Source organism: Megalobrama amblycephala, linkage group LG23, assembly GCF_018812025.1.
Source record: "Megalobrama amblycephala isolate DHTTF-2021 linkage group LG23, ASM1881202v1, whole genome shotgun sequence".
NCBI classification, from domain to species: domain Eukaryota; kingdom Metazoa; phylum Chordata; class Actinopteri; order Cypriniformes; family Xenocyprididae; genus Megalobrama; species Megalobrama amblycephala.
In genome coordinates, this window is record NC_063066.1 from 8,116,743 (window position 1) to 8,138,111 (window position 21,369).

Sequence of the window (21,369 nt, forward strand, 5' to 3'; positions counted from 1 at the left end):
AGGGTGCATGTAAATGCACAGAATGGGTGCAATCTGGTTACCCGCGTTCTTTAAAATATCTTCTTTTGTGTTCAGCAGAAGAAAGAAACTCATACAGATTTGGAACCATTTGAGGGTGAGTACATACTAATGACAAAATGTTTTCAATTTTGGGAACTGTCCCTTTAAAGGAATGAAAATCTTGTAATCATTCACTCACCCTCAAGTTGTTCCAAACCTGCATGTTTTACTTTCCTCCGCATATTTCTTCAAAATCTTCTTCTATGTTCAGCAGAAGAAAGAAATTCATACAGGTTTAGAACAACTTGAGTGTGAAGAGTTAACACAAGTTTAAAAAAAAAAAGTACATTGAAGCAGTTTGAGAGGGTAATATCTATTTAAGTTCATAATTATCAGACGGTATGGTTTAATTATTATTATTTTAATCAGCAGTACTTATCTATCTAGCGCAAACCAATGACAGTCTTGATTAGAGTCACAACATTAAGCCTGAACAGATTACATTAAATCCAACCAATAACACTGAACAGCTATTTGGTCAGCATTATCCAAAACCCTGTGTGGCCTGCATGACATCAGCTGAAAAGGAAAGTTGTTGCAAAAGAAATGCAAGCAAACAGGACTTTTCTTCCACCACTGGAACCGTATAGCCTTGTGGGCAGTGCTCAGGGCTGTTGTGAAGTTGCATTGTGGGCAACATGAGTTAGAGTTGTGAATTTTCCAGATCCTGTTTCCTTCTCTCCCATTGCTTCATTGTCCTATCTAATAACTGCAGAAATGCCAAATAACATAAAAAAGGAATATGCACCAATGAATTGTTCACAAAAACCCATAAACATGCAATGAAAATGTAAATAGGGTTTATTTTGATTACATGTTGACTTTTAAAGCAGCCGAGCTACTGTCACGCTACTGAAAAATGTAAAGTTAGTAGCGTCGAAATTTCCCTAAAGCTGTTTAATGTTGCTTTTAATGAACCCCCAAGTCTCATCCAACATTAAAACAGTAAATGAAAGCAGTTTATCCATTTCTCCTCTTCTATAGCTTTTAAGCAAGCCTACATCTTGTTTTCATCTCAGTTTATCCAGCACACTTTATTGACATTGAAAAGTTCAAGGACAAGCAAATATGTTCCATTTTGTTGCTTTTTATGCTGTAAACAAGAAAGTAAGGTACTGTGTTGAACATCTGCCATTGATTTGACATTATAAAGATGGTTTATAGTAGTATACTGAACTTGATCTATATACCAAAATATGGATAAGTTGTTTAAGATTAGACTTATATTGGTTGTCATTAAATGCACTCCATTGCAGTAGTATATCAATGCAATCTGTTGAAATAAATAGTAAGAGCTGTAACAGATGGATAAGAAGAACCTGTTATGGCACATGAATGTCTAAACATTTTTAAAATTTACCATTTTGTTCACATTTCATAAGATATGCATGTTTCTACAGTGACTCCTTAAAGGAATAGTTCATTCAACAAAAAAAAGTGATGTCCAGTGATGTTTTGGACCCCACTGACTTTCATTGTAATGACAAAAATACTTTTTCTGCAAAAAATATTAAATGAAAAAAATCATACCAAATGTCATGAGGGTAAGTAAATGGTGATTTTCTTTTTTAGGTGAACTATCCCTTCAAGAGCTTGCCTAACATTTACATTGTGAACCAATCTTAAATCTGTCATGGGAACTGAAAGATATTTGCTTTCAAATATTGGGCAAATACTGTTTTTCACATTATTTTCCCTGCACTGGCTATCTGACCATTTAAGACCAAGGTTACCAAGAAATAACTATATTTAAGTACAATAAACAAAGTATAAAGTATTATTTTGCAAATGCATTATTTGGCATGTGCTACAGACAGCCTATAAATAACATTTTGAAAACAACTAAACCTAAAATACAATATGATAAAAATCATAAAATGACATTGTTGAGCACTTATCAGCTTTAAGGGCTATTAATCTTGGCACCTTGTTTTTCATGTATGACAGTGTGTACATTGGTTTATAGCATTGATTTTATAACCTGCTGTATATAAAAGAAAATAAAAAAGCCTATCATTATGAACTTGTAAACACTGAGACAAAGCAAGATATTTGTAATGCACCCTCTAGAAAATGCAACAGGTACGAGAAATACAGGCACCTGTATTCAGGTTATAAACATCGGTTATAAATAGTTGTTTCTGGAAGCAGCTGAAATGCTTATTTGGTTTTTGTGTACAGTGCCCTTCCTGTGTTTTCATACCGAATCCACTTTTACTCGGTTGTTGTTTGTCATTAAAGGGGATGGCTTGCTTTTGATCCGGTCTACAGCATCATTTGAACTCTCCGGGAAGAACATCTTCGCAGTGCAGAGTGAGATGATAATTTTTTTGTACTCTCTTCTGAAGTTCTGGTTCAGCAGTCCGTAGACTATAGCATTAAGGCAGCTGTTGAAATAGGCCATAAAATAACTCGATACAAAAAACCACTCCGGGATGAGGGGCGCAACCCGCCCGGGGTCTATGGCGACCGCCAAGCCGATGAAATTGAGAGGACCCCAGCAGACGGCAAAAAGAACAAACACCACGAACATGGTGATGAAGTTCCTTACGTCGTGCGGCGTGAGTTTAGGCCGAAAATCGGGTTTGACGCGTCTCCTCACCTGGATCACCAAGATCCAGATCCGCAGGTAGCAGTACGTCACAATCAGGATTGGAAGAATGAAATGGAAGAACACCACAGCGATGGTGTACGCTGAGCTGGCCGACTGCGCAAACGTACACGAGAAGACCCTGGGGTCGTACTGCAGGGAGCCCACGAAAAAGTTTGGCACTATAGCGACCACGGTCAGTATCCAGATGAGCAGGACGTAACAAAGAGAGTTCTTATCGCTGTATAGCTTGTCATACTTGAGGCTGTGACAGATATAGCAGTAGCGATTGATGGCAATGCCGGTTATGTTAAATATAGATCCAATCACGCTCAGTCCCATCAGGAATCCACTGATCTGGCAGTGGACAAATCCCAAGTTCCATCCATTGTGGAAAATGGAGACCAGCACGAGAGGATAAGGATAAACTGCTACCACCAGGTCAGCTACTGCCAGGCTCACCACAAATATGTTCCCTGCAAAACAATGACAGTGGAAAGGAGATAAATGCAAATAAAGCAATTACAGGCACAAAGTGACTTTGTGAAAATGGGAAAACTTTCAAGCAAACAGCTTATTAAAATTTCCAGAATGCAATTTATCAGGTTATTGAAAAACATGAGGGCAAATACAATACTCTAGCGATCCTTTTAATAGAGGGGAACTAAAGAGGTTTCATATGACTGCCATGTGTCCGCCGTCTCAGATTCTGCAGTCATCAGATTATTTTTGTGTGAAGTTTTGCGTATGACGACTTTTAAAGTTTAGGCGCTTTTCAGGGCGGATGCCAGTATACTTTTGCAGCATGACCTTTATTGCATCTAATTAAATCATAGCTTTCCTAAGTCTGGCAGCTGCTTTCACTATTAAAAGGATTTGAGTTGCATCTGTTATTGTCACATGATACTTCGCTCTCCAATGAAGGCCTTTTAGAACTTTTGGGGCCCAGGTTAGAAGAGACACTAGACCATGGCTATAGCTCCATACTTGGGAGTCACTGGTTTTAAAAAATACCATTTTCAGATGTTTGTTCTTTATTCATGTATTATGTATTTGTGCTTCATACACATTTAAAATCATTTATACTACTTGAAATTAGTATGATTAACTGATTAAGGTTTTTTTTCACCTTGAAAACACTTTTGAATTAGTATATTTTTAGGTACTTTTTTAGTTGTGGAATTAGGAAGGAAGGAAGGAAGGAAAAGGGGAAAAAGATCAGGCAACTATCCATTTAACTGAACAACAAGAAGCTTGTTATACTACAGGGAAGAACAAATTTTAAAGTGTCTAGAAGTGTATTTTCTCATTCTGTCAATTTCTACTCATTTCCTTTTGGCTCACTTCAAATAAAAAGGTAAAAACTCAGAATGTGAATCAATCAAACTAAATGGACTCCCAGTTCAGATGTGGAACACTGCACTCGCATATTGCCATTTTTATTTTTATTTTTTATCTCAGATACTTGTGAGAACATTCTGTGCAAATCTTGTAACCCCAAATAAACACATTCATGTTTTAGCAAATTTAGCTCAATGTTAAGAGGAATCATTAGAGCAGAAGATCATTCCAGAACAGTGACTTGGTGAATTATTCTTGTGACATCTCAACGGTTTCTCTCTTTTCAACTGTTGTGTTCCTAAGTTTTAATTTGAACTGAGGACACCTAGCAGAAAGAGGGAAAATGTGAAGCGAGACCCAGCAGGGGCCCTGTAGCGTGGACAACAATCTCAGTGCAGAAGTCATCTTCAGCTTGACTTCACGTGAGACATCATTAATTTTCATGCACATCAAGCTGAGTTTATCTCCCAAGAGTTCTTGATGCTTTATATGATTACAACTGGAAGGAGATAAGAGTACTGTTTTTATTAGGGGTGTAACGGTACACAAAACTCACGGTTCGGTACGTACCTCGGTTTTGAAGTCACGGTTTGGTACAGCAGGTGGGGAGAAAACTAAACATAAAATTGCTTTTTTTATTATTAAACAGTGGTTTACTGAACAAATTGTGCTTTTGTCTTTAAATATAATAAAATAAATTATAACTAAAAGTTTCTTAAGGATAAAAAAATTATCTTTGTTGATGCTATAAACTATGTAGGGAGCTCTTACTTGAACATTAGGATACTATAATATTAAATGTTAACAACTAAGCCCAAACTATTAGCCTAAATTCAATTGCTTTTTATTTTTAGATACAGTATAATAATCAACACTTAAATAACAAATTGTATGCAAACATGTAAGCTGCACATAAGGCAGTTTTTGCATCAACTTCTAAATCTAATTATAAAATTCAGTTTTACTCCAATTTGTTGTTGAAATATAATCATTTACACAGTGGCTGTCATTTTCATGACAGATTTATTTAAACATACATTAAATAATCAAGACATCACTAACAGGTTAAGTAAAATATAATGAATATATTGGCTAATACAGTGCATATATTAAGCGAAGAGTTCATTTCTCTGGCGAACTAACAAGCTGTGGACACTAAATGGCATTTCTGAGGTAAATGCTACATGACATATTGTTTACAAGCTGTTTTATTGACGTCTTTATGCCGTTGAAACACTGAATTAGCAATAACACGAGATATTATACGTTTCAGAAAGTTGTACTGTATCTTTCAACATACCTTCAGATGTTCATTTAATTTTATTCTGTCACTAGTGAGGACGAGATTACTGCCAGTTGAACCGAGGCGCCTTTACAGTGATCTGTCACGCCACATCAAAGCGCGTCGAAACAGCATTTTGTGTTTGAATTTCGTGATTTCGTGGACAGAATTCGAAGGATGACACTTTGTTTCTTATCTAAAGTAAGAAAACGCAGAGCTTATTGCGATTATTGGTGGTTAGGCTTCAATGTAATGTGTTCAGTACACACGTGCACCGAACCGAAACCCCTGTACCGAAATGGTTCGGTACGAATACGTGTACCATTACACCCCTAGTTTTTATACAACCTTTGCTAGGTATCTTATCTGATGTCGATGTCTAGGAAAAATTAACTGTTAATTACAGTGTTTGTAAAGTCTAACATACATCACTATGTCAGAGTGAGATGGCATGCTAGTTGTTAGCTCAAATCTGAATTTTTGTCTGTAAGCACATGTCAAACTACTAGAAAGTTTAACAAAACTGTCAACATGATATCATTAATATTTATAATATTTGCATGTCAGGTTCTAGTTTGTTTGGACAGACACTACAAAATGCAATATTCAAAATGATTACAATCACGATCTTGAAAAATGATAAAATGTCCAAAATATTTAAACCTCCCACTGCAAACATGAATGCAGCACTGATCTATGTGCTTTTGAATGCAGAGCCATTCTACAGTAGCATAAGAGGCAAAGACTCTGAGACTGTAGAGTAAAAGCCCTTACAAGCATGTCACTTCTCCCTGGAGAGTTTGTTTGTGCCACTAATGGCATCTATGCTGCAGGGCAAACCTTTGGTTATGATTTTTCCACACCACCTCACATACAGTGAGAGAAATTCACGGTCAGATTCACAGGATCCTTAAGGAGCCAGAGGAGTGCAAAGAGAATTTCTCACTCTGTTAACTCTTATACATCCAACTGTTTGTGACTGCTTTTTTGTTTGTTTCTGTAATGCACTCTATGATTAAATTATCTTGCAAGATTTTTTTTTTTTACATTTAGTGTTCATGTGTGTGCACACTACAGAGTTAAAGTACCAATAGCCGCTTTTCCACTGTCGGGCCAGTGTGAGCCAGGGCTAACAGCGTGCCGGGCTGGGCCTATGGCCACAGACCTTAAGCACCGAGGCCAAAATCAAGTTGCGTTTCCACTGTCGGTCCGCTAGCTCCGCAGCGCAGATAAAACCGCACTTAAACACACCTCCCTTGATCAAACGTCACACAACCCAACCCATTTCAGCATGTAGACCATCACCTGACTATGATTAGCTCTGCCTTTCACCTCGACCGCGCCTCTCAAGCACCAGCTGGCCAGCTTTGGACCAAGGTTTTCGGCGGGCCGAAAAACCTGTGCCTTTGGCACCAAGGAAGCACCGAAGAGGCACGATCAAGCCCCGGAAGTGACAGTGGAAACGCGACCGGCCATGGCACGCACTAGCACGCCTGCCTTTGCAGTGGAAAAGCGGCTATTGAGGCAGTGTTGAAGTTAATGAGATAATAATGATTGAGCATTAATTATGAACACCTGCTGTTAACAAGCAGAATCACTGAAGGAAAGAGAAACAAGAACAGAAAAAAAAAGAGAAACTTTCAGCCTTAGATGAAATCAACTGAAGATAAAAGAAGCTTCTTGAATTTTTAAGTTTTCAATCAGGAACATGTACAGTCAAACCAAAAATTATTCAGACATTTTTGATATATTTTTACTAGTGGGTGCAGGACACTATAGTTCATTTATGTAAGTGAGGATAGCTAAATAAAAGTAAACTGTGACATATTATACCCAAAAATTCTTCATCCAGTGGACTACCAGTAAAATTGATAAACATTTGGAACCAAAAATTATTCAGACACTTTGACCTGACCATGTTTTGCTTAAGTGTTATCTGACATAATTAAGATTATTTTTTTCTGACACAGTTTAACTGAGATCTTGTCATATTTTATTACCATTTTTTTTCCTATGAATAAACTGTATTAATGAATTAAATGTTCAAGGTGTCTAAATAAATTTTGGTTTGACGGAAAGCAGGCTAGTAAGAGTTGTGTGTGTAAACAATCACTTGGTGCTGTGACCCGGATGGGATTGAGGTTTAAGAGGGTGAGTTTAATGGAAAGCATCCTTGTTAGAGCGCCCACTTCCCATGCTGGAGACACTTGTTCAAATTCCGCTTGAAGTGGGACGACTAGGACCAGTTACATATGCTGCCATTCAAAAGTTTGGGGTCAGTATGATTTTTTTTAATAATACTTCAGCAAGGACACATTAAATTGATCAAAAGTGACAATTGTCACATTTAGTTTGTGTTTCTAAAGACTTCACTTTTTACTTCCTGCGTTTGTTTTCTTGGTTTCCGATTAGTCTCGCCTGTTTCTAGTTTAGGTCCTCGTTGCTATTTTTATGTATATATCCCTTTGACCTAGCATTCCTTTGTCGGTACTTTTCTTACTATATCCTAAGTTTGATGTTGATAGAAAACTGTGACAATGATGTCTTTTTACTGGATTCCTGTGTTTTTGGTTTGCTTTAATAAATTCAGCATGCAATTAGATACGCCTCAAATTCTCTTCTTCCACATCACTGCACTGTGGCAACAGTAAAGACATTTATAATGCTGTTCTTTTGAACTTTCTATTAATCAAAGATTCCTGAGAAAAAAAAATTGTATGACGGTTTCCACTAAAATCATTGATTGATAATAATAATAATTGTTTCTTGAGCATATCAGAATGATTTCTGAAGGATCGTATGACACTCAAGAATGGAGTAATGATGCTGAAAATTCAGACTTGCTATCACAGGAATGAATTACATTATTTAAAATATATTACAATATTAAACAAGTACTTTAAATTGTAATAATATTTCACAATATTACAGTTTTAGTTTTTTGATTAAATAAATGCAGCCTTGCTGAGCATAAGAAACTTCCTTCAAAAACATTACAAATCTTATTAACCCTAAACTTGAATGGAAGTATATATACAAAGCAAGTAATTTCTTAGTTAATGCAAACAAGTTCATATTGCACATCACAAAAATAGACGCAGAGCCATCAGAAAGCAGAGGAAAAAAAGCAAAGGAAGGAGAAAATGTGGTTAAATTGAATGAGCCAGTAGCCTGACTCAAATAACTTCCATCTGACTGTTGTCTGTGAGCGACCCCTTTTAGCTTGGAAGCACAAATTTACTGACTGTTCTATGTTGGATAAGAGTGCAAAAGTTCCCATACAGAGTGCAAAGAGATAATTACTTACTAAAATTTTCATTGACTACTTGCAGTGTTTCCTGAACTGCTATTTCACCGCGGCTGAATCTATAGCAGCATGGCAAAAGAAATTACATTTTATTAGCTGAGTCGTGAGGTTGCAGTTTGAGTTGAATGTGATGAGAAAAAAAAAGACTGGGTACTGCAAAATAATGCGAAGACAGTGGGTCATTCAACTGTGCTATAAAAATAAATAAATAAAAAACACACATGCAGCACAACGTGACCACTGTAGTCTGATTCAATGATGAATGACTCTTTTGCTCAATAAAAAGACACACAATTAAAATGTTAAAGGTGTAAATGAGATCTCTTTTTTTGCCAAATAAGATACTTTTTTTTAATCATGCATACATGCAAACAGACGTTTCTTCTGTGCTGAACAGGTCTACAGGATGCAGAGGTGAATGTATTTATAGTAGTAGGACATGGTAATGAAGACTAAATGGTTACAAACAACTTGTTCAGCAGGAAATGTGGTAGAACATCTTCGCTATCAACACAGCGTCATTAAGATGAAATGAATTTAAGCCCCATTAGAAGCTGCTGGTAGATGCTGTAACTACACCATCTAGAACTAAAAAGCATCTTTCTCCAATGATAGCCATTCATACCATGATTTGTTTTTGTTGGGCTCTTAAAGAGTGGAGTGGATTTTTGTTCTCGTCTGCAGTCTTTGACATCACAGATCAGGGCTGCATTTCACAAAAGCATTGTAAGCCTAAGCTGATCTTAGAATAATTGGGAAACGCGGCCCAGGTTAATCGCTAGTGAAGCGTTCATGTGGTGAACCAGCGTTGTCACATGACATTTGCCATTCAGGTGATTCAGAATCCTGTAAATGCAAAACAACAAGGGATTTAACACTTCTGTGATCTCAAATCCAGATGTCAGGGTTTGTTTATTCAGTGAAGAACTGTACATCAAATATCATGTTTAATCAGATTATAATTAATATATTCACTTGTGTGTTCAATGTGTTTACTCATCAACAAAGCATTAAAGGCAGGGTAGGTAAAAAATGTATAAAAAACTTTTTTTTTCAAAATTTGTTTAAACTTTATTTATATATCAATACATATTTAAAATGTAAGTACTCTGAAAAAGAAAGTATAAAAATCGAGTGTCTGTAGACCTCTCACGACTGTTTTAAAGACAGCTCATTATTTCCATTCACTCCACCCCCTCCCTTCTGGGCTCCTTCCAAAGCCACGCCCCCAAAACGCATGAACGTGCGACTCCGACCACTGAGCTGGAAGACGCATTATTTACCTGACAAAACAAAGGCGAAAAAAAACGTGCAGGTAAACTTACAGGTGAACATGGTAAAAGAGTTAGACAGAGGGTAAATATAGTTCTAAGAAAAGTTCCTAGATGCGGAGTAACGTTAGGCCTACTATCTGTTAAACATGTATTTAGTTATCTAAAGCAAAATTATGCACAATTCAACACTATAGCTATCATCTTGAGCTAGGCCTATAGATTATTTATCGTCTCTACTACGGCTCGCTAAGTAATGTTATGTTAGCTATATTACGCAGCTACGTGTGCTAATGACACATGCTTCATGAAAAAATAAACAAAAAAATATGTATGATCAAAATACAAAAAGAAAGATTTACCTGTCCAGCAGAAATAAAGCCATCAAGGAGTCACTTTTCAGCCCCTTGAGTTCCCTCAGTTCTCGCCATCGCTGGAGAGCCACGCCGATATTAACTCGCATTTTATTTCTTTGTTTATCCAAAGACTTTTTGTTCATTGCCTTTTCTTGTACTGTTACTGTCTTCCTTTTTTGCCTGGTTTGCCTTCACTAACTGCATAGGCCGGTACTGTGAATTTTGCTTGCTGTTTCTCTGCCATTGTTTTGGTATTCCTAGGATCCATGCCTCTTGAATTCCCCAAATCAAACGTGCGCGCGCAAGTGGGCAGGTCATGTGTGGCAAAAGGGTGGTTGCCATGGTTGCGAGAGAGTGACAGCCGCCTAAGCCAATCCTATGTTTCGTCCCGGATGGAAATAATGAGCTGTGTTTAATACAGATTAAACGGTCTAGAGTCACTCGATTTTTATACTCTTTTTATCAGAGTTCTTACATTTTAATTATGCATGTATATAGAAAGTTTAAACAAATTTGGAACAAAATTTCTTACCTACCCTGCCTTTAATAGGCCAAATGCAAAGACTAGATATTAGTAAGGCACCACCTTGTTTGCATTCAAATGTTTGAAGTAATTTGAGATGGAACAGCGCCGAGATCTTCAAAGGGAACACAGATAAAAATGAGCAGAAATCTGATGGTTTCAGACAAGTTCTTCAGGTCTCTGACATCATGCACTGTGAATGTAACTATATGTCAGAACCTGGAAGTCTGCAGATACATATTCATTCCTCTTTTAAGGCAGAGACCATCAGTGGCAGGACTCTTCTTATAAAGCACCAAACAAACTACATTAAATAAACACGAGAAAACGTTAGAGATTCATAGTGTAGAGAGTCAGGAGAGAGAAAAGGTTTGCAGTGCAACAAATTATCAAGGCAAGGGTATGTGTACTGTGTTATTAGAAGTGTACCTAGGACAAAAGCTGTTTTAAGGGTGTTCACCAAATATTGATTTGATTTAGTTAATAGAAGATAAATAAAAACTATTTATGACATTATTTTTGAAAGCATCCTCAATTTACAGCATTTTACACAAGTGCCTAAAACCTTTCAAGTACTACAGCTATTTTCTTCAAGCATCTTGGAGACGTTGCCGCAGTTCTTCTGGATTTAGTCTGTCTCTGTTTTTTCTGTTTCATTTTTTCACCTTTATCTTCATGTTCGTGTGCATTCTAACAACACAGATAATGACACAGATAAAGACTTTTGCACAGTACTATACACAAATATAAATATTAACATAATTTTAATAACATAATAGTATGCATACCCATAAGCATAGCTTTCCAATTTGTTGCACTGCATGTATGTACAGAAGTATAACATGATATATACAGTAATAGCATACATATAACATTTATTTTGTATTCTGTGCCCTTGATTTATCACGAGTCAAATACGGCAAAAGACATTGATACGCAGTTGCTCTTTATCTTTAATCATCTAACTAAAAGAATAATTCAGCACTCATTACAAAGGCCAATGTTGGGTATTTGTTTTCAGAACTAAGCTTTCTTGGCTTTAACCAGATTTTTGGTCCTGTAGGTATTTGTTATATTTATTTAATATCCCTTTAATGTAGCCTCCACATCTAAGCAACCACATATTAAAGCAAATATCACACTGTCAAATTATGCAATACCGGCTTCTAATTTGTTAATGCCGGGTATCGCAGCCTTTGCAAAATAAACTTTGATATCATTTTGTCACTCCAACTGAGTATAAGTTCAGCTCTAAAGAGAAGCTCAAGACTAACCTTGAGTTCACAGAAATATTATGCTTAAATCAATATTTTACTGCCTTGGGATCCTGGAGGGCAGTTTCACATGATACTGGAGTCTTGTCAAACAAAACTCATCACTTATGTACTTTTGCTTAATACAACTAAAGACGAGCAGAGTGGCAAAAGACAAAGAAAAAGTGCTGAGCATGTACTATTCAGCTTACAATTGGGCACAGATTATGTTAAAGGATCAGCACAATAAAATATGTCATTCTGAAATTCCTTGTAAGGTAAAAATGGGAAATAACCAAATTTACTTCTAGGAGAAACAATTGAAACATCTAAAGGTGATTATCTGTACCTCATAATAATAATAATAAAAAAATAATAATAATAATAATAGAGCCGCAGCAACATTTATTCATGAAGATCATTCCTCACTTCATCTCTATAGATAATGAGAACATTATGAAGCCCGATCAGGAGAGATGTGACATTTGATATTGTCATCTGCCACCGTCAAACCCAAAATAAAGGGTCACAATCTGGCCTTGCAGAAATACTAAACAAATCAATTCAAAGCCAATAGCTGCACACTGACCATCAGTATGCTTGAGTGAGGATATTGTTTTGTCTGCATTAACACATATTTCTATGTACATTATGGTAATTTGGGTAACCACTCCACATTGACTCTCAAGCAGAACAATATATAACAATATATAATATATTAAAATAAGCAACCTGGCCTGAAACCATAAAGAGTATTTAAAAAATTTGTATTTGTAAAAAAGTCTCTCAGAAACATGGGAGGAAAATAAAAACAAATTACAGAGATTATGACAATATAAAGTGTGCTTTAAACAAGAAAGTGAGAGATTTGTGAATTGTGATTTGTGGTCAGTTGTTTAGTGGACCAAACAGAAGCCACAAAACATGACTGTACTTTTTGAAATTAAGATTTACATTTGTGAGATGCTTTGATCCATTACAACTTTAATTGCATTCAAGTTAAGACATTCTTTCAGTTCATGCATTCACCAGTTACCTTGGTTTTGCTACTGTAGCTCTATTGTGGAGATTCAGAAATGACTGTACATAAAGTAGCTTCATTAAAAACTAGCCTAATAAACAAACATGGCAACTGCTGCTTCAAGTAAAGTATTGTTAAAAAAAAAAGATATCTCTTTACATTTATGCACTTTTATTAAGTGCTTTCAGGGTATTACATATCATGCATTCCCTCAATGTTTTAACTTTTAACTAAGCAGAGAGAACAAAAAGCAGCCATATAAGCAGCAATAAAAGATTTTGTCCCCACTTAAAAATAAATAAATATGGCTACAGTAAATTCACAATGTCATATAGACCCTAGATTGAAATGTCTGACATGGTGTCATACCAGACATTTCTGGCTGTTTAACAATGGAGAAGCCAAGAGTGGATCTTCAAAAATGAGTCAGTCTGCAAGTGAGCGCATCATCAGTACAATGTATCAGCAATTGCCCATTCCTTAAGGCATCGAAACCAGCCCAAAGGGCAGGCTGAGGGCCAAGTCAGGCAGAAGTGAGGACATGAAGTCCTCGAGAATAAATAAAGCTTCATTTCAAAAAGCAAAAAATTAGGGAGTTTCCCACAGGGCAATGCAGTTGTCACGGAACACAGACCAGGGAGATGGTAAGTATAAATGAAGACAGGCTTTATTTAATGAACAGTGGTAATTGCAATGGAGGATATGGAATGTGATTGCAGCAGGATGGACACAGAACAGGTGAGTAGCGCCACACACACACACACACACATTTAACAGTCGATGATGAAGATAATCTGGGGCCGTATTCACAAAACATTTTATTTTACCACTAAGAGTTCTCCTAAATAGCAGTAAAAGCTAGGAGTTTTCTCTTAAAACTTATTCACAAAGCTGCTGAGAGACAAACTTTTATTAATGAATAGACTGAAGTCTTAAGCTAAGAGTAAGGGCGGGGTTGACCTCGTTGCTATGGAGTATAAACACAGTGATTGGCTGATGGGGGAGGAGTCAGCAATTTAATCATAGAAATATTGTAGAATGAGGTGTCATGTTTCCACATTAAAATACAGGTTTTAAAATACAAATGTTGCATTATTCAAATAAATATTTTTTAATAAAAATGTTGCCATAAAGCTTTTAAAATGTAGGTTAAGTGTCACTAATTAAACTAGTATTATACAGTTAATTGTCCACCTCTTGGATGTCTTCATCTCAAGGGAATGCAGAATTCAAGCGATAAATTATATTATATTATTATCATATATATATATATTTTTACTCCATTCAATCATTTGTAAGTGTGAACTCATGAAAACCATTGTCACAGGTAATCAGACAACATTTATTTATTTGTTAAAGTTTTTTTTTTTTTTTTTTTTTGACGTCTCATCGTAGATTCAAATCTATAAATCAAAATGTATTGCATTTATGAAGAAAAGGTTCAGCACCCAAGGCTCTATTGCTATTGCCTCAATGGTGTACAGTGTCTTTGGGTGGATTAGGACTGTTTGTGATTTGGTCTTAGTGACTTAGGAGTCCTCTTGACTACTCCTAATGTTTCACAGATTTAGGAGCTAGTTTTAGCGCTAAAATACTTTGTGAGTACTCTGAATACTCAAAAATGTAGGACTCCTAAAATTAGGACTGACACGGCCATTACTTTTAAGAGTTTCTCCTAAATCGGCAAGTTAGGAGCTACTTTTAGCCTTAAGATGTTTTGTGAATACGGCCCCTGAGCACTTTACTTTGTTTGTAAGACAAGAACACAGGAGCGGAGACGGGGAGCTGGAGAATGGAACTGGAGACAAACATCAGGTAAGGAGTCTTTAGGTGAGTCCCATCCAAGGATCACATACAGTGAGACATAGATGAGACTAGACAAGGAGTGTGTGTGTGGAGAGTCCTTATAAACAGTGCAGGTGATGAGAAACAGCTGGTGGTGATCAGTGGTGATTGTTGACGGAGTGCAGGTGAGTAAAAAGGAGGAATGCTGGGAAATGGAGTCCAAGGAATGTGAGAAAGATGATGACCGTGATAGATCTATCTATCTATCTATCTATCTATCTATCTATCTATCTATCTATCTATCTATCTATCTATCTGTCTGTCTGTCTGCCTATTTAGTAGAGTATTCAAGTAGAGCTTGAATTACCAACCAATTGTTTAGAAAATACCAATGAGGACATTCAGATGTGTGACATTAAATTTCATGAACTATCCATTTAATTTGTACTTTAACATGGCAACATTTTAATTGAGATTAAACAATCACACCATGGTTCAGTTAAACCTGAACTTTTAAATCATCAGTAGTATTACTTTATATCTTTGTATACATTTTATTGAGACTTTTAGATGCTGTTGTTTGAAAATACTGTAAGTAATCACTATATTCTGTAGAAAGATTCTGTCCTCATTCCACCAATGTAGAGCTTGCTGAAAGGGCCCTCTCACACAGCCTCTGTGAATAATTGGTGGAGGAGAGTTCCTCTTGAATGAACAGTGAACTTCATCTAATAAGACTGCCTTGGGCTCATAAGCAAAGTCAGTGCAACTAAAGAACAGTAGATAGAGATGTGAGCCGCACAGAGAAGACGGGCTCTGTTACACTGTCCGAGACCTTGAAACATTTAAAAAGGGAACCAAGTGCCTGTATGGGGTTCTTGTATCTCAACTGGTATTGCATGATACTCGCAACGCTAAGGCAATGAATTCGATTCCCAGTGAGTGTATATACCTTGAAATCTACAGGTTGTCCCATATCAAGACATAACATGCATATAGTACAGCATATCATTGCTAGCTCTCAGGTAGAGTTGCATTGGCAGTTTTATGATGTAGGTACACTGACTGTGTTGAAATGAGGCTTACCTAACAGCAGGGAATGGTTGGTCTGAATAATCTAAACAGACAGTGGTGCCACAGCAGATAGAGTTTTTGAGGTTGAGTAGCTTAAATAAAACAGATAGACCGCAACGGGGAGGAGCGGAACCACTTTGTTTCCGCAGAGAAGAACAATGAACAGCGAATGTGTGCGTGCTCACGTGACAGCGCGTATATGCATTTTTTGAATCACTATTTGGATATGTGGTGGAATGATTGCTAATTGAATTTTCATACTGGGTCAGTGGTCTTCAAAATGGGCCATGGGAGGTCCTCTCAATAGCGAGGAACATAATGAAGCACACATCGTGGGAGGCTAATGGAACAATTACTGGGTTAATTTGACCCACTACTCAAAGAACATGGTGCAGTGTACTCAGGACAAGAGGAAAGAAAATAAACACATTTCAGGGCAAAGTGTTACAGTTTACATAGTAATATCCTTAATTTTAGACACATGTCGGGATTTGGTATGTTTTGGTAATGAACGTTCAGTAAGCAACTGTTATCGTGGACTTTGTGAATAATTCTCAGTACCTTATTTTTGGAATTTAGATTTTTAGAATACACATTTGCCTCTTTCCTATTAACCAGTTAAAATTTACAACACTGCATGTATGCTGCGTGATGGGCTTAACGAAAATGTGACAGTAGGTAGCACTTATGGAAAAGCAGAAATATAGTGGTTACCCCGATTGCAGCGCTGCGCAACTTTGTGTTTCTAACACCCGCAGAGAAGAAAACTAAGTCACTCAGTATACATGTTTTCAAACAGCCATTCAGTTTTCTGTACTTGCTATGGTTTTAATGAAATAAATAAAAACATTTAAATACTTAATGTTTATTTTCAAGCATTTGTTTACACTTTGACATTTTTATCTGGTCTAAAACATGCCAGTCCAGAAAAGATTTGTAAATAGTAATTGAAAGTATTCTGATTCTTTATTATTGTTCTTTATACTGTAGTTGTGTTCTGTAGCAAATCAGTTTGAAACATTTGTTTAGTTATATTTTTATTTATTGTGTATTGTTTTATCGTAATTACATGTTAAAAGTTCCTCTTGTTATTGTAAAAAGGTTATTAAACTTGTTATTAAGAAGACAACACTAAATCTTGTTTATCATATACCATTATAAAAGCTTCAGGGACTGTCATGATATGAATATTTGATACCATATTTTGATGCCTACCAAATTTTAACAGCAGAAACACATGCTGCTCCACATAAAGGAATCATTTACTCGCCCTCAAGTTGTTCGAAACCTGTATGAATTTATTTGTTCTGCTGAACACAAAAGAAGATATTTGAAGAATGTTTGTAACCGAACAGTTGTGGGGCACTATTGACTTCCATAGTTTTTTTTTTTTTTTTTTTTTTATGGAAGTCAATGGTGCCCAAAAACAGTTTGGTTACCCATGTTATTCAAAACATATTATTTTGTGTACAGCAGAAGAAAAAAAATTCATACAGGTTTGAAACAACTTGAGGGTGAGTAAATGATGACAGAATTCTCATTTTAGGGTGAACTATCCCTTTAAGTATATATTTAGTTAATTGAAGTTGCTTTGTACTTCATGTAAACAAGCACTGTAAAGTATGAACAAGTGCAGGCTACATTTTTTTGTCTAAAACCTTGTAAACCTTGTTTTCCTTGTAAAAATAGTGCTGATGTAGTTTTCAAACTGGTGCCACAAACTTCACAGTTGAGGAACGACATAAGGTCTCTGTCTTTATTGGCAGAGAAACGTGACATATGGGTCGGTGTGACACCGGTGATAAGCACTCCATCCACTCACAGGAAAATGACTGGCCTGTTCAGTTTTGTTTGATATTGGGCCAGTCACCTGAAACCTCTAAAAATAGTTCCTTACTGTCCAATACAGTACAATAAAAACTCCTGTTAGGAATGACAGAAAATATGAAATCACACTAAGAATACAGTCCTAATCCTCACTTCATACAGAGAACACTGTCTGTTGAACAGTATGCATGTAATCCTGTCAATATTTGATATCCTGTAATTTAAGCACTCCATTAACTGGAATCCTGGTGCTTAAATCCTGCTAGTATGATATTAATGAACTATAAAGTTGTTATTTTTACAAGTCATTACCTCAGTAAAGCAACTGTAGTGAGATACAAAACCTAATTAACTACAAATCGAACAGATAGGCTACTATATATATTAAATGCAATGAGTAAGTAATGATAAAGCTGGAAACGATGTAGTATGTACTGGAACAGCTACAACTGTATATAGTCCGTTATATCAATTAATGTAGTTAACATCTGAACCTTTATTTATGATAAAAATGAATGGCATATAGTTCCTTGTCACTACTGAGATAACTTACTAAAGAAATACTCACTAGAATCTAAGGAATAAGTATGCTGATGAATTGAATATAGGCTATGTTAGTCACTATTTGTAGTAGCTACTAGAATCGAATGAATAGTTGAAGATGAAAGTGAAAAAAGATACTAACATTGGATTACTTGCTAGGAATTAAAAATAAGCACTGTAGGCTAGTGACAAAAAAAATAGATACTCGTAGGTTTTTAAATGAATAAATGTTTAAAAGGCTTGCCATATTTGGTTTAAAAGCGATCTTACCTGCGTTTCTAAGTTTCTTGTTTCTGCACACGGAGAGGATCACCAAGAGGTTCCCCAATATATCAACCACGATAGTGAAGATCAGAAAGCTGCCCAAAGTTGTGGCGACCCAGGGAGGGCGATCCAGCGTGGTCTCGTAAGGGCTCAATGAAGAACTGTTCATCAACCGGCTGCCATTTATTTTCATTTTATCTTCACTTCAGTAATCCTCGCCATAAATCATAGGATTTGATTCCATTGGAAAGTCATGTGTGGCTGTTATTGAGTTTACGTAAACGTGCGTAAAATGAAGGTCTCATATCATGCCATGGTCCTCGATGGAGCGCGCGCCTTCATGCTCTGCGCGCGGACATGTGTCCGCACTTTTATAGCTTTCTGTCTACATCAGATAGTTGGTATGTGACATTCGACAGCAAGTTAAGTTCATCTTAAATGCCTATGGATGCTGTCTGTAGATCGCTGTAACGCTGCCCCGCTGTGGAAGACAACGAAATCGGCTCGGAGAAGGTTGAGCTGCTTCTTTTCACATCCACTTGCGATTGTGTACATGTGTTCATGTATTATTTTTGGTCATTCATGGTTTATTGAAATATTCACGTAGTTTAAATAATAAATAATCGTTTCAGTGTGTGGTATATTGGTCAAAGACTTGGGCTGAACTTCAAACCCCGCAGAGAGGAATCCTTAAACTTTTCGTAATGCCTTTACGCAAGACACTTCACAAAGGTTGCTTCGTGGCTGTTTCTGTATTAGGTAAACAGTAAGTTCCCTTAGACTAAATGTCTTTAAAATCATAAAGCATTAAAGTCATACAGTAGCATGTTTCAGAGCAGTTTGATGTGCGCTTGGCAACATACCTGTATAAGTTAAAAAAAACTAAGACTGGAGAGGCTAGTTATTTCACTTTTTACTCCAATGCATCTTTTTCAAAGTCTGTAAGCACTTGGCATTTTCACTGTTATTACTCAGAACAAAAGTTCCAGTTCATTAAACACACCTTGACCTTTTTTGAAACGGTCTAATTGGGCGTTTGACTTAAAACACTAGAGCTACTGAAACATATCATGTGTGACAGCTTCCCCCTGAGACAATATTGAGAATTTTTTTTATCACCCAGCCCTATAATAGACATGCAGTCATTCATGTATCATGCATTTGCACTTTATCATCACTTATTATGAAAAAAATGTATGAGAAGTTTTAATACATATTCCTGGTGTTGAACAGTTCGTCAGTGCATATTATTCTAAAGAAAAAATTGTGTCTTTGCATTCTGTTATCTAAATGTAGGAGTTTTCCAACTGCCAGACAGAACTGCAAAAAGCATCTGAGCAGGAATAATAAACTGCCCCTTAAAAACAACCTTTAGACCATGCAGCTGTCCATTTGCACATACAGCCAAATGTATTCGTCATAGCGTAATGTGGTCCAAATACTCTTTGGACTGTGGCTCAGCACCATGCATTAGCTTTGCATTGGAGGATTCCTATCAGTGCCAGCTTCTTTAAATAAACCACACTGAATAGTTGCAGTTTTATCTCTCTCATACACACTCCATTTCAGACATGTCAAAGATATACATTCCAGTGTGTTAGAAGTTAAACGGGTTATATCATATATTGGAACTATTTTCCTCCGAGGTCCATTTCTAAAGTTAGTCAAGGTGTCTTGCACCAAAACGAGTGATAATTGAAACTTTTTTCACAATCTCTCTGCCCTTTACAATTACTGGAATGTGTACTTAAGGGTAGTGGATATCGGGCTTAATATAATTCCCTCACCTTTCAACAGCATTTTTGCAAAACATTCATTACACTGCAATGTGCCATACAAATAAGTCCACCCAAAAAGGAAAAAAAATGTCATTAAGTACTCACCCTCATGTCCTTCCAAACCCGTAAGACTTCATCTTTGAAACACAAATGAAAATATTGTACATTAAATTGGAGAGATTTCTGTCCCTCCATTGACAGTCCACGCAATTACTACTTTGACGCTTCAAAAAGTTCAAAGAGATCATAAAACGAATCCATAATTGAGCGGTTTTTATCAAAATTTTCTGAGGACACACGATTGCTTTATATGATGATAAGACTCAATTTAGGCTTTTATCCACATTGATCATCACCATCATAGAAGCTCAACTGCATAAGAACAAACCTCATTGGTTCTTACGGAAGCTTAAACGAAGATGAACAAAAGTCTTACGGTTTGGAATGACGTGAGTAAATGATGACATAATTTTCATTTTTGGATGAACTAACCCTTTGAGGTCAGACTAACATTGTCAAGAACACTGTTAAAAACAAGCAAAAGCTTCTCTTTCCTAATGTTGGGATCCTTAGGAGCAGATGTTACCGAAACAAACATAAAACTTTTCATTAAAAAAAATAAAAGATCAAATGAGAAGTTAGAATATTGAATGCATCACTCATTTGACTTTTTATACTTTTATAACTTTTCCCCTCTATGATCAGAGTATAAGTTCGTTGAAATTCTATCAATATGCAATTTTGAAACTCCAATATCAATATTGCTAAAGCGGTAACACATACATTTGATTGAACTTTGATTAACTGTGTAACTTGAATGATGCACAGACAACTTTGAGTTTTGTTTTTGATCCAGGTCTTGAAGAGCAGTTGAGTGCACTTGAACAATCACAGAAAAAAAAAAAAATCATCTTATCTGAAATGGAACAGATTAATGAGTTAGAGTCTGGGAGACAATTTAATGAAGAAGAATCCAATACAGTTTTGCATTAGCTCATTCATCAAGAATGCAGATCTTAACATTTATTGACAGAATACATTAACACTGGATCTCATTACACTTTATCCATGGTACTGGTTACTCCAGAGGACAC

At 36.3% G+C, this 21,369-nt stretch overlaps 1 protein-coding gene across 1 annotated transcript; it reads right to left on the minus strand.

The window, feature by feature from the left end:
• Positions 1–357: 357 nt before the first annotated feature.
• Positions 358–19,606, minus strand: mtnr1ab (melatonin receptor 1A b). The gene is made up of 2 exons (XM_048176887.1): positions 18,504–19,606; positions 358–3,126 (listed from the first exon to the last, which is right to left on the minus strand). Exons 1-2 carry the CDS (start codon positions 18,688–18,690, stop codon positions 2,258–2,260), a joined length of 1,056 nt encoding a protein of 351 aa, XP_048032844.1. The 5' UTR covers positions 18,691–19,606; the 3' UTR covers positions 358–2,257.
• Between the last annotated feature and the right edge of the window lie 1,763 nt (positions 19,607–21,369).

Coding starts and splice junctions, on each gene's coding strand:
- mtnr1ab (XM_048176887.1), bottom strand. CDS start 18,690: ATGAAAATAAATGGCAGCCGGTTGATGAACAGTTCTTCATTGAGCCCT. Junction 3,127..18,503: donor CAAGAAACTTAGAAACGCAG/GTAAGATCGCTT, acceptor ATTGTTTTGCAG/GGAACATATTTGTGGTGAGC.